Here is a 21,865-nt window from a genome sequence, read left to right as displayed (position 1 = left end):
ACTGTGTGCCCTGGAAAATACCGTTCTTTTTAAAAAGCTAGTTAAGACTTTATAAACACAGTTTAATAAGTCAGACAGGCATCCCACCCTATTTATCTTAAACGTATAGAATTTAACGATACTCTTAACTTTGATAATGGAACTCACTATCATTAACAATGTACATCATTTCCCTTTCTAAACTGTGTATCATTCAATTATCTATATAACAATGTGATACACTAGTAAGCAAAGCAAGCAACATTACTTTTTTTAAATAACATCTTTAATTAAAGTTTTTGCAAAGGTAAAATATTAAACTTAAAATAGGTCTTAGTACATCAAAATACTAAGTTCTCTAATTGTATTCCAAGGATGGTCTTTAAAACATAATATCCTGTAAATCACAGAAGAGCAACTTTGATCTGCAATTGTGCAGAATGTATTTTACAAACATAATAAATATATTTACGCCCTTACACATAACAGTATGTACAACAGCAGTTGACAATAGTAGCTCAGAACAGCAAAAGTAAGATTAGCCCCTCCCCCAAAATTACAGCCCTGATGCATACTGGACTGATTTAAGGGAAGGTGAAAACAAGAGTAGTTATGAACTCCATGTAGTTCTTCCCTTGAGAAGAAAAAAATACTTTTGTTCCTCAAAACAAACGAAAAAATTTAAGTTTGGTGTGTTCTTCCTTAAACCATAGAAAATGACAAAAGTAGACTAAGGCAGGCTTACAAAGGGAAGAATATAAACTTCCAAATAATTTTCATAGCATAATAGTGGATTAAAACGCAAAACTATTTAACATAAACCCATGAAGGAAATATATAAAACAACTTTTTTTAACCAATGAGTTTAAAATCTGAAATAGCTGATTCAGCCAGGGAAACAAACATATGAAATAAAATGAAAACATACAAACACAGATCAATAAATCATTACATTGCACAAAAGCTCAAAAAAGTTAAAGGTGAAATAATCTGAAAATACAGGAATTTTCTCAAGTGGAAGAAAATGCTAAATTATAAAGGGAAGTCCCAAGAGAAAATTTTGTCTGTTTTCCGGTACAAGGTGTATTTCCCCTCTGAAAAGAATGGTGACATTATTGCTATGAGATAATCAAAAATTACTCTTAGAGAGAGACAACCCTTTTCATTCCCCCATAAAGTCAGGGAAAACAGAAAACCAAATCCTTGATTTTCACTAGCAAAAGAAAATCTTTATACAAAAGCTATTATATTTTTATGATCGTTTTTTAAAACCAGAATCTATTAGAAATATGTTCTTCAAGAACACAGTTTAATCACTATACACACTGCTCAAATCTTGATGTATTCCTAGAAGAATAACATCAAGGTGGCTTTGATTTTAAAGAGGCAACAATGTAAATGTGATATTATGATGGCATTTAATTAACAGAAAGAAATGTGAACGTTTAAAAAATATAAAAGCCCAATATAAAGACGCCCCTCATATAACAGACATTCTACTCTAGAAACTAATTGCACAGCAAAGAGTTGTTTTTAGCCATATGTGGCACTCCGCAGAAATTAAATGTGCTCGCAGGCATTCAAGTGGTCTGCTTATCCAAATGACCACCAAGCAAGAGTATGTATACTGAAAGGCACACATTTTCACTTTAATAATTTTTGTAAATTTTCCTTCACACTGTTGATTAATGTTAATCTGTTTTTGTTTTGTTTTCTTTAAGATGCCATCTCCATTTGTGCAAATCCAAACATATCCTTTTCCGAAAACTTTACTCATTCCATAATACCACGTCTGAATTATCCCCCACCACTACCCTTTGCATAAACACATTACTTTCATTTTAAAACTCTGAAAGTGGGAATCCCTTGCCTTTTCAAAGGAACGACATTTTTATGGAACCCAATGAAATGATTTGTTAAATACAATGTTAAAAGCATGATTAAGAATTCAAGTACAATAAAAGATAAGTGACATTCTTACAGCAAGCCATTATAATAAAACAAAAACATGCTGTTTGATTAAAAAGAAATACAATGCAGTAATATATATAAGAGCACAATTTGGTATGCAGTGTTGTTTGGACTGGCTTTCAGAATTTTCACAGGTAAAAGAAAATTTTGCCAAGCATGCCATATTAATATGCAATACACAGGTGCAAATACAAATGGTTATTTTCTGCTTCAAAATAACCATAGTGAGTCGTTCTGAAAGCAGTGGCTGTTCATGTTTGGGGGAAAAAAAAAAAGTTATAAAAACAGGGCAGTATACAATGCTACTATGAATACAAATGTTTGTCTACATAGAGGGCCCAAGACATGAGCTAAATATTATACAGTAATCCAAGTTTCAGTAGCATAAGAGCTACTGGACGGCCAAAAGTTTTCATTTATTCAACACTGCAGCACCGCTAAACTTTTATAGGTAGTTCAGGTCACTGACTTCTTCATCGGGTAAATATAAACCTACTAGCAACTTTACTGAAGGACAACTGAACAACAGGAGTTCTATGATTTCAACCCCTCCTTTCTCTGCTTCTTCCTCCTCCCAGGCTCATTAATTAAAAACAGTGTGTGCTCTGAGAGGAGTAGGGAGGTAAACAAATCTCCAAAAACACTAATACAGTAAAATAAAAACCGTATTCCCAGTCATGGCATCTAAATAAAATCAAACTACTAGCATCCCAGAACGCACCATTTACACCAAAGTTCAGAACATAAGTTAAAGGGACAAAGTTGGCAAGCAGGGTGGGAAGTAGGTAAAAAATTGATTAGCCTTTCTGAGAAGTTTAAACATTTGTGTTAAAAAGAAAAGACACTATATAATAGATCACAGTTTTCTTCTTTGCAATGTACTTTAAAGTGTTTGTGTGTTACTTCTGGTAACACACAAAGTAAATGGAAGACCAAAAAAATATATATATACAAGCAACTTAAAATAAGAATTTTGTTAATATAAACCATAAAATGTTGAATGAGTTATAAGAACACAAAGGTGAACACAAGTGTTCTGCAGTTCTCCCAGGCAGCTAGTTCACAATGAACACAGCAGTGCCATATTGTTCTTTAGAGCGCCTCACAGAATACAGAGCTATGCTATTCTTAATATACATATTAAATTTCTATTTTTCATATACAAATCAAATTTCTTTGCGTTCTTCCTAATGTGCAAACTGGAGCCCATGTCTATACTATCAAAGGCCTGGAAGGGCCACCAAATGAAATAGAGGTAAATTTGTATTTAGTGGCCTACTCCCTTCTACCCCTCAAAATTTTCCCTCGAATTACAAAGTTGTTTTAAAAATTTGTTCATTTAGAATAGGTTTTCCATTCTTTACTAGTAAACACAAGAAACTATTACAATTGCTAAACTGTTTAATAAAAATCCAGGTCCTTACCACCTGCCCTAGGCTTCAATCAACACACAGACTACTATCTGAATTTTGTTTTGCTTAAAGACTAAACATATATAAGCATACACTTCAGCCCAAAAGGAAAAATCTACATATACTTACTTGAACACAATTTCAGTTAGATGGTACCTTTGTGAAATGAAACTGTATTCCTGAGGAGCCAATTTGGGGCTTTTAAAGATGTGAGACTATAAGAAACAAATACAGTTTTTTGATGAGGAAATTAAAGCTGTTATTTTAATTCCACTCAACTCAGGCAAGACCCAAGTCTTTAAATTATATTTAATATGTATGAAAACCTAAATAAAATAAATATACACTTCTGGGTCAAATGTTGTCTCCAAGCTAAATGTGATCACTGACTACTTCCTTTAATTCTTGAGTAGATGTTTCATAAAGCAGCAAAGGAAGAGGTATATATTACTGAGGGAGAATAGCCAAGTAAAAATATTTAAGATCTATAATGAGAGTTTTAAATTATTTCCTTATACAAGTGAATTAAAATTCAACACCGTAATTCTTACCCTTCTGTAAAAAGCTCACACAAAATTTTTACCAAATATAACCACACACAATAAGCAGTTTCAATTCAAACTATCAAAAGGGAAGTTTCTTCAGTTCATTCTAACAAGTATCTTCTGATTTAACCCAAGCTGGAGGAAGGAATATAGACAAAGCTTTACATGCTAATTACTGGTAGCAGGTACCTGTATTTAAAATTGACAATTATGGTTTTCCTACACAAAACCCTAGCCCCTTCCCCTCCCAACAATCCCAGGTGCTACAGTTCCATGGCTTGCCAGTTACAAGTAGTGTCTGTGTTGTCGAAGTCTATCTTTGTTCCAGTAGCTTTGCTTCTACTGCACTTTTCTGACATGCAGAAGTTAAGTTTTGGTTGGTGTATGTTCCAAGTTTCAAACTGTCCACTTCAATTTTAAGTTTGTTCTGTTTTATTTATAAAAGAAAAAAAGTAACTCTTCACCATTCAGCATCTCCAATGGCTTTGGAAAATATATAATCTCTTCCATTAAGATTCATAATGCCATCCTTGAGATGAAATTTCCATTTGTTTTTACTTCTGTGTATCTAAGTAAACAAAAAGCCAGAAAATTAAAAAGAATATGAAAGATACAATCAGGACAGAGAAAACATAGTAAAAAACAACAAAAACCAAAATGATACACTTAAAGAAAGACAAAGTAAACGTATCTACAGTTAGTATTAGTTTACAGCTCTTAGTACTTTTGTTCATTGATAACCTAATAACCAAAACGAAACTCGTTGCCGCTGAGTCGATTCCGACTCATAACGACCCTACAGTTAATGACAATTCTCTAAAAAATATCTTTATCTCTAACGGGTTTGCATATACACATTGCCCTTTGTCACAGGAAATTTTATGCTGGCAAACACTTAAAACAGAAATACTCCCTGTTCCTCCTGATGCGTCTAGATCACTGTTTTGCCTTTACTCAGTAACTCCTTTTAAGTCTATACCATTTACTTATTCTTAGGTGTTACTTCATTGCTTTTATTTACTGATCACCAGGACACTGCGAGCTTTCCTCAATACTGGCATCATGTTTACAACTGTTATCTTTCTCTTCTCCACATGTAACTGTCAGCATAACAGATTCCACATTACTGATCCTTCTAATACAGCGGGCCTCACAGTGCAAGTATTTCTATTATTAGCAGTACTTCTCATCTCTATTTTATCTCCATTGCACTTTAGTTGTCTTCAGGATGACCTTCGAACTGATTTCTCAAAGGCCACCAATAATCTTCTATGGCCTCTTCTCATCTGATTTATTGCAACGAACTTCTACCTGATTCCCAGGCCTTCAGCCTCTGCTTCCTACCATTCATCTTATAAGCATCACTGTAACAGCACAATACTAACGTATCACTTCTGCTTGCTAATGACCTGATAATAATAGCTCACCTTTCCAATCTAACTTCCTACCTCTATCACCCTTAAAAACTATAATTCAATCAAAAGAAGTATCAACTCTTGTTCCCATTTTTGCAAATTCAATCCCCACACTCAATCCCTATTTTCAAGACCTACCTCAAAAATACTGCCTCTTTCACAAAGCCTTCCCTAAAACTATTCTTCCCCATTGCTAAATTCCTTATGGCATTCTCAGCGGCACCTCTTGTATCACTTGTAAATATATACAATTACAGACTGATTTCTTCTACCAAAATTAACTAATAGTGCTCACAGACTAAACATGGAACCTTATGCATGGCAAGCATTTAATAAGTACTTCTTCAGGAATGCTGATCATCCAGATACTTTCAGTAGTAGATTTCAAAAACTACAGACATCCACAGTTAAACCACAGGAAGAAGGGCAGGGTTCAAACTGGGTCAGGTTTTGGGCACTCCCATCCTTGCCTTCAATTGTAGTTTTCAGTTGTTTGCAATTTCATGAATTTCCCAAGAAGAGGGGCTATAAATCAACTGAAATGACCTTCCTTCCTTTTCCCAGTAAATGCTACTCATTATTCAATGCACAGTTCAAGCTCCACTTCTGCAAAGGTTCCCTCTTCTGTGGTCTCAAACCAAAAAAAGAAAAGAAAAAAAAAACTCCGTTGCCGTCGAGTCAATTCCAACTCACAGTGACCCTACAGTACAGAGCAGAACTGCCCCATAGGGTTTCCAAGAAGCGGCTGGTGGATTCAAAATGCTAACCTTCTGGTTAGCAGCCGAACACTTAGCCATTGTGCCACCAGGGCTCTGTGGTCTAAATGACGTCAAAAAGAAAGCTAATCAGGCATTCATCTTCAAAAAACGAAATTATACCCTCAAAAGATTCAACGACTTTGTCATGGTTTGAATTATGTCCCCCAAAAAATGTGTGTATCAATTTGGCTAGGCCATGATTCCTGTTACTGTGTGATTTTCCTGTCTGTTGTAAACCTGCCTCTATGATGTTAATGAGGGAGGATGGGTGGCAGTTGTGTTAGTAAGGCAGGACCTGATCTACAAGACTGGATTGTATCCTGAGGCAATCTCTTGAGATATAAAAGACAGAAGTGAGCAGTGAGACAGGGGGACCTCATACCATCAAGAAAGCAGTGCCAGGAGCAGAGCACGTCCTTTGGACCGGGGTCCCTGCGTGGAGAAGCTCCTAGTCTGGGGGAACATTGATGAGAAGGCCGAGAGAGAGAAAGCCTTCCCCTGGAACTGACACCCTGAATTTGGACTTTTAGCCTACTTTAAGGAAATAAACTTCTCTTCATTAAAACCATCCACTTGTGGTGTTTCTGTTATAGCAGCACGAGATGACTAAGACCTCATCAAGGTCTATAAGTGACAAAGACGATTCTCAAGTTCTGGTTCAATACACTTTCTACTAAATTGGTTTGTTTCATATAATGATACAGAAGTTGAGATACCATTCCTAAAAATCCATGGTCTAACCTTCCAGTTTTGATCCATAAGGTTTTTTCAACAACATAACCAACGATTATACACATGGGCCTCAGTGGATGGACTACACAAAAATCAAATCAACTATATTTGGGGAAAGAGATGATGGAGAAGCTCAATACCATTAGTCAAGACAAAGCCAGGGACCAAAGGTGGAACAGATAATCAACTGCTCATGTGCAAGTTCAAGCTGAAGCTGAAGAAAATCCAAGCAAGTCCACAAGGAGCAAAGTATGACCTTGAATAAATCTCACCTGAATTTAGAGACCATCTCAAGAACAGAGTCAATGCACTGAACACTCATAACCAAAAACCAGAACTGTGGGAAGACATTAAGGACATCATCCATGAAGAAAAAGTGAAAGACTATTAAAAGACAGGAAAAAAGTAAAAGACCAAAATGAAGTCAGAAGAAGCCCTGAAACTTGCTCTTAAGTACAGTAGAGCTAAAGTGAACAGAAGAACTGATGAAGTAAAAGGTTTCAGAGGGCGGCTTCGAAGACAAGGTAAAGTATTATGATGAAATATGCAAAGGCCTGGAGTTAGAAAATAAAAAAGGAAGAACACGATAGGAGTTTCTCAAGCTGAAAGAACTGAAAAGTCAAGCCTTGAAGTGCAATACTGAAGAGTTAAATGGGTAAAACACTGAATGATGCAGGAAGCTCCAAAGGAAGATGGAAATAATATATACAGAGTTACTGTACCAAAACATCTAGTCAACGTTCAGTCATTTTACGAGACAGGATATGAACAAGAACAGCGGATACTAACGGAAGAAATTCAAGATACAGTATACTGAAGGCACTGACAAAAAATAAGACTCCAAGAATTGACAGAACACCAACTGAGACGCTTCAATAAACAGATAGAATGCTGAAAGCACGTACTCATCTATGTCAAGAAATTTGGAAGACAGGTACCTGGCCAACTGACTAAAAGAGATTCACACTCACACCCATTCCAAAGAAAGGTGACTGAACAGAATGCAGAAATTATCAAACAATACCATTAATGTCACATGCGAGCAAAATTCTGCTGAAGATAATTCATAAACTATAGCCATACACTGACGGGGAACTAAATGCCAGAAGTTCAAGCCAGGTTCAGATGAGGATGTGGAATGGAGGGATATCACTGCTGATGTCAGATGGATCTTGGCTGAAAGCAAGGAATACCAGAAAGGTATTTACCTGTGTTTTATCAATTACGCAAACGCATTCAACTGTGTGGATCGTTTAACAAATTATGGATAACACTGCAAAGAACAGGAATTTCAGAACACCTAATTGTGCTCATAAAGAACAAGAGGCAGTCATCTGAAAAGAACAAGGGGATACCGCATGGTTCAAAACTGAAAAAGATGCACAGCAGGGTTGTATCCTCTCATCTCACTTATTCAATCTGTATGCTCAACAAATAGTTCAAGAAGGTGGACTATATAAAGAATATGGCATCAGGACTGGAGGAAGACTCATTAACAACCTGTATGCAGATATGCAGATGACACAACCTGGCTTGCCAAAAATGAAAGCAACACGAAGCACTTACTAATGAAGGTCAAGACTAAAGCCTTCAGTACGGATTACACCTAAACATGGAAGAAAATGAAAATCCTCATAACTGGACCAATACACACAGTATCATGATAAACAGAGAAGAAATTGAAGTTGCGAAGGATTTCATTCTACTTGGATCCACAATCAACGCCCATGGAAGCAACTGTCAAGAAACCAAACGATGTACTGTATTGGGAAAATCTATTGCAAAAGACCTCTTTAAAGGTGTTAAAAAGTAAGGATACCACCCTTGATGACTAAAGTGTGTCTGACCAAAGCATGATCTTTTCCATCCTCTCATATGCATGCAAAAGTTGAGTAGAGAAAAAGGAAGACAGAAGAATCGACCACTGAAACTGCAGTGTTGGCAAATACTGAATATATGGCAGACTGCCAAAAGAATGAACAAATTAGTCTTAGAAGAAATACAACCAGATTGCTCCTTAGAAACAAGGATGGTTAGACTTCATCTTGCTTACTATGGACACATCACAGGGAAAGGCCAATCATTAGAAAAAGACATCATGTTTGGTAAAAAGCCAATGAAAATGAGGGAAATCCTCAATAAGATAGATTAACAAAATAGCTACAACAATGGATTTGAACATGTCAACAATCACGAAGATGGTGCAGGATGGGCGACGTTTTGTTCTTTTACATCTAAGGTCATCATGAGTTGAAGAGTCAGAATCCTCTTGATGGCAACTAACAGAAACAACCTCCCAGTGCAAAAATTCTCTATGGTGTAATCTTAGCGAATGGTTGTTCTGCTTGATTATGGGGGGGGGGGTGGCAAAGTATTTCAAATTAAGTTATTCCTTTCTGGGAGAGCTCTTTCTGGGAGAGCTCTTCTTACAAGTCTTTCCTACTTTATCCCTTACTTAAATCTGCCTAAACTTCCCCTTATAGATCCTAGCTCTGTCTTTTAGGACTTCTTAAAAAAAAAAAAAAAAAAAAGACAACCCTTTACATACTTAAAACCCACTCTCATGCCCTTCCTCTAAAATCACTGTCTTAAGCTATAAACACATTTAACATTCATCAAATTTTCCTTACTTCTTAAAACAATATAGAACACCAAAACAAAACCAAACCCACTGCTGTCAAGTTAATTACGACTCAAAGCGACCATACAGGACAGAGCAGAACCACCCCATAGGGTTTCCAAGGAGCAGCTGGTGGATTCAAAGTGCCAACCTTTTGGTTGGCAGCTGAACTCTTAACCACTGCGTCGCCAGGGCTCCAATACAGAGCACAATAAACTTATTAACAGTAAGAAGTACAGAAGCTCTTAAATTAAGTGGTCTTATAGCTATGGTCTAAATGCACTATACAGATAACAGACACTAAATTTAACATCTTAAGATGAATGACCTGAATGTCTAATAGACATACCAAACTTAACATGTCCCAAATTTAACTGATCGTCCACACCTGCTCCACAGGCCTTTCTTCCTAGGCAACTCTGGGTGGAATCAAACCTCCAACCTTTCAGTTAGCAGCTGAGTGCATTAACAGTCTGCACCACGCAGGGACTCCTAGCTTTGAGATAGTCCATGCTAAATGGAAAACAGGGTTCTCCCACCAAGTTAGTTGTTACTATCCAACAACAAGCCCCAAATGGTTTTGTTTACAATAATCCAAGGTGACAAACTGAACAGCATAGTGTAAATTTTTTAAAAAGCCTCTTCCCAATTTCATTTGTAACTTATTTTTCAAACGTACAGCTACACAATTAATTTTTTCATTCTATTAAAATAATCTACTAAACTATTAACAAAGTTTTTATTCACATTGTTTACCGTGAATGAGAGGTATCAATTAACTGCCCAAATGTCTGAACAAAGCAGCAGGATGGTTTAGGGGGGAAATTACAACAGAAATAATGTTAGTAATCTAATGATGAAAACGCTAGTAATCTAATGATGAAATTCTTACCTTATCATACTGGCATACAACAACATTTTCTGTATCAAAGAGCTCCTGTCCTTCCTCATCACTCACGTCATCTTCACTATTGAGAGGCTCCTACAAATAAAAAAGAGCTTATTTATTCATACCTCATACCTTACTACCAAAAGTCCCTAGTCCCTAATATTCAATAAAAAACCATGATGACCTTTGAGAATAACCAAGTGACAAATGCATATATGTACCATGAACATCATATTGTTTATTAGTTATATAATTTAAGAGTTAGGCAATGCTATTAAAATCTCAGCAAAAAATCAAATACAATGATTAAAATGGGTAAGCCATATGACTTGAGTCTGAAAAGATACTCAACTTTATTTCCTTCATTCTTTAAGAACAGCACAAGAATTCTCTGCAATAACTATTAGATGCCTAGAAGCAGACCTAAGGAGATATGGTGGTGTGATGAGATAATGGCATTATGTACCACGAACAGCGTGAAAGGGAAGGCAATGTTAAAAATGAGAAGAAAAGGCTATAAAATGGGCTAGCATCTGGCTTGTGTTTTTACATTAAGAACTAGGACTCTGAATACAAATCAGTATGTTTACCATTGTAAAGGTAATGGTGGATGCATGTGGTATGATTTACTAAAGCATTTAGATTAAAAATAAAAAGAAGGAGATAAATAATCTCAGTACCAAAGAGAATTAAGGGTCAAGATAAAATCTAACTAGAGCATAAAATGACCAACTATGTTAATAATATGATGTTAACTGTGGCAGAAAACAAAAGATACAGCTCAGATTTCTAATAAATGGAGAAAAATCTAAAAAAATTTATTCCACAAAATAAAAATAGAAAGGAAAATAAGATATTAAGTCTAGGCTTATTATACCTATTCACATATTCACATACAAGTGTGTATGCGTATATATTTCTTTAATTTAAAACAGATATCAGCCGTGTAAAATGTAAAAACTTTCACTGAGGTAAAATTCACGTAACATAAAATTCACCATAAATTTTAATCAAGTTAAAGCATATAACTGAGTAGCATGCAATACATTCATAACGTAGTACAATCATCACCACTATCTTGTTCCAGAAGTTTCTTCACCTCAAAAATAAACTCCATATCCACTAAGCATTCACTCTCCTTTTCTCTCTATCCTTAGCCCCTGCCACCACTAATCTGCTTTCTGTCTCTGTGGATTTACTTATGCTGGGTATTTCATATAAATGGAATCATACATGTAGTCTTTTGTGTCTAGCTTCTTTCACTTAATATGTTTTCTTTCTTTTTGAAAACATGTTGTAAATGTTTACTCATGCTATAATATACAACAGTACTTCATTATTTTTTATGGCTGAATAATAACGCATTGTATGAATAGACTACATCTTATCTGTCCGTTCATCAGATGTACATTTAGGTTGTTTCCACTTTTTGGCTATTGTGAATAAGGCTGGATGAACATTCACATACATCTTTTTGCTTGAATACCTGTTTTTAATTCTCTTTTGTATATATCTAGGAGTAGAACTGCTGAGTCATATGGTAATTCTATGCTTAATTTTTAAAGGAACCACCAAGCTGTTTTCCACAGCAGCTGCACTGTCTTGTATTCCCACCAGCAGTGTATGACAGTTCTAATTTCTCAGAATCCTCCCAACGCTTGTTATTTTCATTGTTTACTTTCATTGTTATTTTCATCATAGTGGGTAGGAAGTGGTATCTTGCTGTGGTTTTGATTTGCATTTCCCTACCTTTTCAGGGCTTGATGGCCATCTGTATATCTTCTTTGGCAAAATGTCTACTCAAGTCCTTCAGCCATTTTTTAGTTGGGCTGTTTGTCTTTTCGTTGTTAAGTTGTCAAGAGTTCTTTATATATTCTGAATACTACCACCTTATCAGATACATGATTTTTACAAATACTTTCCCCCATTCTATGGGCTGTCTGTTCACCTTCTTGAGGTGTCCTTTAAACACAAAAGTGTTCAATTTTGATGTAGTCCAATTTATCTTTTTTTTTTTTCCTCAATTCTTTGTGCTTTTGGTGTCATTAGCTAAGAAACCAATGCCACATCCAAGGTCATGAAGATTACCCCTATGTTTTCTTTAAGAGATTTTATCATTTTAGCTCTTACATTTTGGTCTTTAATACATTTTGAGTTAATTTTTGTATATAGTGTAAGGTAAGGGTCCAACTTCATTCTTTTGCATGTGAATATCCAGTTGTCCAAGCACTATTTGTTAAAAAGATGATTCTTTCCCCCATTAGATAATCTCGACCCACATAAAAATTTTGGAACAATATACGCAGCAGTCTTCCATTTACCAAAAAAAAAAAAAAAAAAAAAAACACCTGAAGCTCAAGGACCCAAAAAGACTGAAAGAATAAAGAAAGTTATACCAGGCAAGGAGTCCCACAGCGGCAAAAAATGGTTAAGTACTCAATTATTAGCTGAAAGATTGGTGGTTCAAACCCACTCAGAGACACCTCATAAGACAGACCTGGTGATCGACTTCCAAAAGGTCACAGCCTTGAAAAACCTATGGAACAGTTCTACTCTGCACGGATGGGGTTACTGTGAGTCAGAATCACGGCAACCAACAACATAATGGCAAACTCTAGCCAAAACAAAGCTTGTATGGCTCTATTAGTATCACACGAAACAGACTTTATGGCAAAACAAAAGACAAAAAAAATTACTAATGATAAAGCAAGATACTGTGTAATCATAAATGGTTCAATTCACTGGAAAAACACAACTATAGTCATGTGCCGCTTAATGTCCACAGTATGTCCTGCGAAACAGGATGTTATGTGATTTGGATGTTGTTATATACTTAGCAAAGCTACACGAGATACCCTTTGTTTTACTTCCAAATCGATACTTCACTTTTGCCTCTTGCTGCTGCTATCACTAGCACTGGTTTTGCTGCGTTTTTGAGTCATGATACACTTCACAGTAATGTTTTTGAAAGAAAATTAAACAGAGAGAACGCTACAACACTCAAGAGACACGTGATACACAAGATTGGATGCTGCTGCCTACGGGTCGAAGCATACACTGTTATACAGTCAACTTTTTATTTGTAAGTAGGGAAACTTCACATTAAGATAACGATATAAAGTACAGTAGGTGCATAAGCCAGTAACAAAAACATTTATTATCGCTATCAAGACATATGTTATAGGTTATATATGTACTGTGCCATTATACACGTGGTAGTACAGGAAAGAAACATGACATACACATTACGTGCGGAAAGCTGCTGTGCTCACTACATCCAGTTATGTCTGCTACTTCCCATTCTCTGATCGGTTCTAAACTTTATTATTAACTTTATGGGACCCGGGACGTATACACAGTTGGACGCTGCAAACGGATGTTATCCGGTGCATGACTGTATTTTAAGCTTCCATGACCCATTTTTTTTAGGCTCAAAATAAAAAAAGCAAAGTGACAGAAAAATAGGAGAAATAAATTCACCACCATAGTAGAAGATCTGAATATATCCCACTCAGTAATATATGACCAATCAAGCACACAAAAAATATCAATCAGTGTATAGCAGTATATAAGATATCCGAACAAACCTACTGGCAATCTAAATCTAACAGACATCTACAGGAGATAGTATCAAACAACTGCAGAATATATATTCTTTTCAAATACAAACAGAGCATATAAGAAAACTGACCACATAAAGCAAGTCTCAACTGATTTCAGAGGACAGACACATCATATAGATTATATTCTCTACAAACAAAGCAGTTTAATCAGAATTGAAATAAATAAAATAGGAAAACACACACACTAGAGAGAATAAACACAGGTAAAAGTTTATTCTTTGAGAACATGAATGAAATAAACATGACCCTGGCAATACTGAACAAGAAAAAAAAGAGCAAGAAGGCACAAACAGAATATTAGGAATGAAAAGGAAGAAAGGAAATAGCTACAAATGATACTGCTATCAAAAAGGTAATAGTATGATTAGTTTTATGCTAATAAATTTGAAAATTTACGAAAATACAGAGTCCAAGAAAAACATAACTTACCAAAACTGTCTTAAAAACAAACAGGGTACTAGACATATACTCATTAGAGGAATCAATTCTTTAAGGAAACTACTAGGCCCTGGCATTTTAGCTACATGTTTTAACAAATACTCACAGAAGAACTAAAATATATAAATATATCTCCAAAGTAGAGAGAACACTCTCCATTTTATAATACTTTTATAAACTTGATACCAGAACCTAGTAAGAAAAATATAAAAAGGAAAATAATAGGCAGCATCATTCATGAATACACATGTGAAAACCCTGAACAAAGTGACTTTAGCAGTTCAGCTTATGCATAATGATTAAGTTGTGCTATCCAAGAATACAAGATGGGCTTACAATTAGAAAATCAATTAATGTAATTCATCATTAATAACAGATTATGAGTGAGAAATCATGATTATCTAATAGTTGCCAGAAAAGTGTTTAATAAAATTCAAGATCCATTTATAATTTTAAAACAATTAATGCTACTTAAGTGTACACTTAAAAATGGCTAACATGGTAAGTAAATGTATATATGTAGTTTTTCTTAGCTACTGTTAAGTTGGTCCCTGATTCATGGTGACCCCCTGGAAAATAGAACAAAACACTGCCAGGTCCTGTGTCACCCCCATGATCAGCTGCAGGTTGGACTAGTTGTAATCCATAGGGTTTTCACTGCCTGATTGTTAGAAGTAGATCATCAGGCCTTTCCTCCAAGTCCATCTTGGTCTGGAAGCTCCACTGAAACCTGTTCTGCATCATAGCAAAACACAAGCCTCCACTGACAATTAGGTAGTGGTGCACATGGCTGGGAATCAAAACCAGTATTCCTGCATGTTGCTGTTGTTAGGTGCCGTCGAGTCAGTTCCGACTCATAGCGACCCTATGTACAACAGAATGAAACATTGCCCAGTCCTGTGCCATCCTCATGATCATAGTTATGCTTGAGCCCATTGTTGCACCACTGTGTCAATCCACCTCGTTGAAGGTCTTCCTCTTTTTCACTGACCCTCTACTTTACCAAGCATGATGTCCGTCTCCAGGGACTGATCCCTCCTGATAACGTGTCCAAAGTATGTGGAACATAGTCTTGCCATCCTCACTTTTAAGGAGCATTCTGGCTGTATTTCTTCCAAGATAGATTTGCTCATTCTTTTGGCAGTCCGTGGTATATTCAATATTCTTCATCAACCCCATAATCCAAAGGCATCAATTCTTCTTCGGTCTTCCTTATTCATTGTCCAGCTTTCACAATGCATATGAGATGACTTGAGAACACATGGCTTGGGTTAGGCACACCTTAGTCCTTAAGGTGACATTTTTGTTTTTAACACCTTAAAGAGGTCTTTTGCAGCAGATTTGCCAATGCAACGCATCATTTGATTTCTTGACTGGGGCTTCCACAGGCATTGATTGTGGATCCAAGTAAAATGAAACCTTGACAACGTCAATCTTTTCTCTGGTTATCATGATGTTGCTTATTAGTCCAGCTGGAAGAATTTTTGGTTTCTTTATGTTCAAGTGTAATCCATACTGAAGGCTGTGGTCTTTGATCTTCATCAGTAAGTTCTTCAAGTCCTCTTCACTTTCAGCAAGCAAGGTTGTGTCATCTGCATAACACAGGTTGTTAATGAGTCTTCCTCCAATCTTGATGTCCCCGTTCTTCTTCATATAGTCCAGCTTCTCAGATTATTTGCTCAGCATACAGACTAAATAAGTATGGTGAAAGGATACAACTCTCACACACACCTTTCCTTACTTTAAACACACAGTATGCCCTTGTTCTGTTTGAATGACTGCCTCTTGTCTGTGCACAGGCTCCTCATGAGCACAATTAAACGCTGGAAGGCGAGAATTCTACCACTGAACCACCATTGCCCAACTATGTATATTTTACCAAAGCAAATATTAAAAAAAAAAAAAATTCTATATGTACTGGTTTTGAAAGATGTCTCTAATCACACGAATGTGAACGATTTTGTGGTGTGTGTGTAGAGTGTGTATACACATTTGCACAAGCAAAGATACATCAGGAAGAATATTCTTGTTTTGGGTTACCGGAGAATCTCTTATTTTTACTTTAGATACTTCCATATTGTCTGAATTTTTTTACAGTGAGCACATGCTACTTTCTTAGTATCTAATAAAAAAAACCAAAAGGCAGAAACTAAAAAAACGAACAAACAAAACACCCAACAAAGCAAAGCTCTTAGTTAACTATGAATAGAAGAGAAAATTAATTATGAACAGAAGGGAAGTTCCTTATACCCTTCCTGATAAAGGGTATCCTTAGAAAACCTACAGCAAACATTATACTTAATGGTGAACCATACAAAGAATTTCTTTTAAGATTAAGAACAAGACAAGCATGCTTGCTATCACCATTTCTACTCAGTATTGTGCTGGAAGGTTTAGCCAGCAAAGTAAGAAAAACTGCCCTTTTTCACATGTGATATGATTGTCTACACAGAAAACACAAGAGAATCTACAGATACATTATTAGAATTAACAAGAGACTTCGGGAAGATGGCTGACTCAAATCTGAATATTAAAAATTCTACTACATTTCCATGCTACCAACAAACAACTGGAAAACTGTTTTTAAAAAATCACTTTGAGTAACATCAAAACTATAAAGAATTTAGGGAATACAAATAGGCAGGAGACCCGAATAAGCATCTTTACACGATAAAACACGAGTGGCAAACAAATAAATGAAGAGGCTCAATCTCATCAGTACTTAGGGAAAATAAAACCAAAGGGAGACATTATTTTCTACCTAGCAGACTGATAAAAGTTAAGAAGCCTGATAGCATCAAGCAGCGGCGAGGATGTGTAGAAACCTGCACGATTATGTATTAGATGGCAGGAGTGTAAAGACGTGAATACCTTAGGATCAAGCAATTCAATTTCTAGGTATAGCCCTTAGAAAACCTCATACATATCTGTCCTTAGAAGACTCAAAACCAAACCCAAACCCGTTGCTATCAAGTCAGTTTCACAGTGACCCTACAGGACAGAGTACAACTGCCCCACAGGGTTTCTACAGAAGCAGACTGCCACATCTTTCTCCTGTGGAGTGGCTGGTGTGTGCAAGCCACTGACCTTTCGGTTAGCAACTGAGCACTTAACCAATGTGCCACCAGAGCTCCTTCCCTAGAAGACACATACTTGAATATTCTCTAACTAACAGCAAACTAGGAACAACCCATCTTATTAAAAAAAAAATAGGTGGATAGATAGAAAAATCATGATATATTCAACAGTGATTATAACTACAGCTATACGCAACAACTTGAACTTCAGGAATACCATCTTGAAATAAAATCAACTTGCAGAATAATACAGAATTATTCCATTTATGTCAAACAATATACTGTTTAGTAATAGAAACATATGGCAAAATAAAAAGGAAGGCAAGTTAATGATAAACACAAATTCAAGAGCATGGTTACTCTCATGGAGTGGGAAGAAGATGGGACTGGGAAGAGGCACTCAGGGGACTTTAATAAGTAATGGTAATTTTCTTTTAACTAGGTGGTGGGCACCTGGTAGGCAAATCTCAAAATATATTTTATTCATATTTATCAGTATTTAATAAAAACAATGTTTTTTATTTTTCTTAAAGATTACTTATGTAATTTAGAAGAACCTTATACTAAAATAAATAAGAAGATTGAATCTTAGGCTGAAGAAGACAATGAAAATTGTGGTAGGACAAGTATCTTGGATATAAGTAATGAAGTTGGAACACTAAGAAAAATAAAAACATTTGTATATTTCTAGAAATATAAAACTAAATAGAAATAAGAAGGGATAGTTGTTAAACTGAAGACAAGACACTAACAAGGTTATCTAAGAAATTGCTACAGATTACGGACCAAAGAGGGTCTCAAATAATGTCACATTTAGCTCTTTTCCGGATTTTCTTCTCTTCCCATATGTTATCATACCTTTTCAATTATTAAAGCAAAATATTAACTACATCCACCTGTTCTACCAATACCAAATACATTTAAGCTACACCATGAATGCAATGAATGCATAAGGCAAAGAAACACAATTACTAGTACTGTTTCCAACTTTATAAATACAATTGTTATTTATTCATTTTTTTATTACCAGCTATGTGAAATAGATTTCAATGGTTTCTGAAGATAAATACAGCCAGAACAATCTAATAGTCTTGCTAAAGTTAAGGCAATCTAATTTTATCTTTATAATCTTTAGTTGTATAGCACCACCAAAAGCCCCCAAAACAGGATATAATTCATCAGTTTGCCACCAATTACAATAGGAAATAACTGAGTAGATTCTCACGTCAAATCTTTTACTAGAAACTTACTTCTTCCACCTGCCCATCTTCAGCTCCATCTTTCTCTTTGTCTTCCTCTTCATCATCATCATAATCTTCTTCCTCGTCTTCATCTTCTTCAGATGATGTATCCCCCGTTCCATCAACCTGTAACACCAATGGAGCTTGTGGTTGAGCAGGCTGGGCCTGTGGCTGCTGTTGGCCAGTTGCCGTTATCTGTGCTTGTGCTGGTGTAGGTGCTGCCACTGTTGTAGGTATAACTTGAGTCTTATTTCCTGTAAATAAGATTTGCTGAGGCTGGATGATGACACCTGTCTGTGGTGAAATCCCTCCAGGAAGAGGAGCCAGTACCTAATGCAAAAGAAAACCACATGTTAGGGACTAGTGGATCAATCAGCTCAGTTTCACTACTTGGTACACAGAAATAGGCCCAAATGCTGAACAATCACCAGAAGCAGCCATTTCTCATACATATTTAAAACTACCAAAGTACAAAAGCAATGCTTAACTAGTGTACTGACCCACTAAGGTCGTTAGGTGGTGTAAACGGTTTGCACTTGACTACTAACCTAGAGGCTGGCCGTTCACACCCACCTAGCTGTGCTGTGGAAGAAAGGCCTGGCAATCTGCTTCTGTAAAGATTACAGCCAAGAAAACCCTATGGCAACAGGTTTTTGGTACTGACCCACTAAATTTCCATTTTGCCATTCATATTTCTGAACAAAAAAGTTTTTCTGAAGATAGTGCTAATAATATTTACTGAGCACTTACCATGTGTATGACCGATACCAAGCCAAGAGTTATACATGCTATAAATCTGCCTGAGGTACAAAGAGGTTTAATAACTTGCCAAGATCAAACAGTGACTAACAGGCAAAATTTGAACCTAGGCTCTGGCTTTCTGGCTCCAGAGCCCATGCTCTTACTATCATGCTACACTGCATCCACATGAAGAACACTGAACGGGGAATCTGAAGACCTAGGTTCTAGTTTTGAGTAAGATCATAGATACAGATGGTAACAGAAGCAAATCATTTAATCTCTCTTGGCTTTAGTCACTTCACTGTTAGACTATATCAATGGTTCTCGACCCTGGCTACAAATTAAAACCATCTGGTAACTTAAAAAAAATATGTCTAGGCCCCACCTCTAATATTCTAATTTAACTGATGTGAGATGAAACCTATTCATTTTACTTAAAGGTCTTCAGCTCATTCTTTCATGCACCTACAGCTGAGAATTCCCAGATCAAAGGACTTCTAAAGTTCCCTCCAGCTTCTACATTCTAAGATTCTTAAGTAAACAACAACTCAAAAATAATTAATTCCATCCATGCCATTATACACTAATGCACTAACAAGTATTAATTACATGTACTAGAATTAATATATTTATAACTATTAATAAATAAAAAGCACTGAATACCTATTACTTGCCTTTAGGATCAAAGAATGCAAAAACAGCAAGATATAGTATTTTCCTTAAGAAAATAAGATATGGATTAATGGAGCCAACAGACAAAAGAATTGCAACTCAAAAAGAAGATGTAATACAAGTATGATATGATGTTATGAGAACACAGGAGAGAGTACCAAATTCAGGTTGTAGAACAAGGCGTGGTCAGAGAAGCCTTCCTAGTAGGTAATACTTAAGTTTGTGTTTGTGCTTTAAGAAGATCCAGGCTATTTGGTTTGCTTGTTTTGTTTGGAGGGAGTGGAGAGAGCTGCTAGAAGGAAGGCCAAAGGCAGCATTCGGAAAAGAAGAATGACATCAGGTGAAAACCCAGAAGAGCAACAAATAATTTTGGAAAGCTGTAAGTAGGCTGGATTAATGTCCTTCCTCTGATATTACCTCTACCACTGTATTTATCATCATATTGACATTACACAGTACTCTGTAAAGTACCAAGCTCCCCAAGAAAATAACCATTCCTCTTTCATCATTGTCCTCACAGTGCAACAGTATAACACCTGGCACACAAGTAGGTGCAAGTATTAACTCTGATCTAAACAACAACTGAAGCAGATAACAACTTCAGAAACATGGCAAGAATTAACCCTGGGACGTTCAAAGAAATAACATCCTAAAGAAGATCTTATACACCATGCTGAGGAGTTTAGACATTTTCCAATAAGAATTTATTAAAAGATGTTAATTTTTTTAGAAAGCTGACTCTATGAAGAGTAGCAGTCAGGTTAGGAGGGGCACCTGAGTAGAAGCTTGGACATTGGTTAGGAAGATAAAACAGTATTTTAGTGAGAAATTATGAGATCATGAACTAACAATAGAGGGAAAAAAAATTAGTTTCAAACATATTAAGGGACTGCAAACATGTCAAATAAAACAAAGAACTATTAAGAACTGGTTGGACTTCACGATACCTTGGATACTGGCAGTAAAGGTGAGGGAGGTCTACACATCACCTTCTTCCAGAAAATACAGAAGCACTGTGAAATTAAGGATGTGCCTGCCTTCTTCACTCCTAAATGCCCAGCCCCTTGCAAAGACCATGATTCATAGCCAGCCACTGAATCTTGTTGAATGAACGCTGGATGGACAGTGGTACAGAAAGACAGGTTCAGGGGGAAGATGAAGGATGAGAAGGGACAACAATTTAATTTTAAACATGCTGAATTTGTGTTAAGCTGTGAGGCGTACATGAGGAATTTAGGACAGTCGGGTCTGTAGCACTGGAGAACTTAAGAATTTGTGTAGATAAAACCATGGGAAAAGGAAGGGGAACCACCCAAGGAGTTCCTACAGAAAGAACAAATAAGAACCCCATGGTGATCACGGATTCTTTTACCTGTTGTATAACAGGAGCTTGTACTCCACCAGGCTGCATTTGTGGTATAACCTGCTGTTGTAGAACCACTGACTGCTGAGGCTGAAAAATATACTGGGCACCATTGGCTGCTCTGACCACCTGAAGAAGCTGGCCTAAAGAGAAAGTATGTATTCCCAGTTACCATTTCAGCAGTGACAATTCCAAAATAATTCTAAATAACTGAATTCATTTCAAATATCAAACCACCAAAAGGCCCTAGAAATAATCAAGTAAGAAGCTGAACAACTTCATGAAGGGCTATTATCCATACTCAGTAAACTATAATCCTTACCTTCACCTGACTACCCTCCATGTTCAAATACATTGCTTAAAATGTTTTCTTTTCCATCTTTATTATA

General features: G+C 36.2%; 1 protein-coding gene across 3 annotated transcripts in view; it reads right to left on the bottom strand.

The window, feature by feature from the left end:
• Nucleotides 1-247: 247 nt before the first annotated feature.
• GTF2A1 (general transcription factor IIA subunit 1) overlaps nt 248-21,865 on the bottom strand; it is a 51,044-nt gene continuing 29,426 nt past the window's right edge. For 2 of the 3 annotated variants that reach the window (XM_023742232.1, XM_004388083.3), the window contains exons 6-10: nt 21,486-21,619; nt 18,710-19,030; nt 10,325-10,414; nt 4,372-4,475; nt 248-3,577 (exon numbers count right to left, since the gene is read on the bottom strand). In XM_023742232.1, the coding sequence (XP_023598000.1) occupies nt 3,508-3,577; nt 4,372-4,475; nt 10,325-10,414; nt 18,710-19,030; nt 21,486-21,619 (719 nt within the window). In that variant the 3' untranslated portion in view covers nt 248-3,507. Of the gene's footprint in view, nt 4,476-10,324; nt 10,415-18,709; nt 19,031-21,485; nt 21,620-21,865 lie in introns of all 3 variants that reach the window. The other variant, XM_023742233.1, reaches the window with a different exon arrangement.

This window comes from Trichechus manatus, unplaced genomic scaffold (assembly GCF_000243295.1).
Source record: "Trichechus manatus latirostris isolate Lorelei unplaced genomic scaffold, TriManLat1.0 scaffold00206, whole genome shotgun sequence".
Classification (NCBI taxonomy): Eukaryota; Metazoa; Chordata; class Mammalia; order Sirenia; family Trichechidae; genus Trichechus; species Trichechus manatus.
This window is presented reverse-complemented; position numbering and strand designations above follow the sequence as displayed.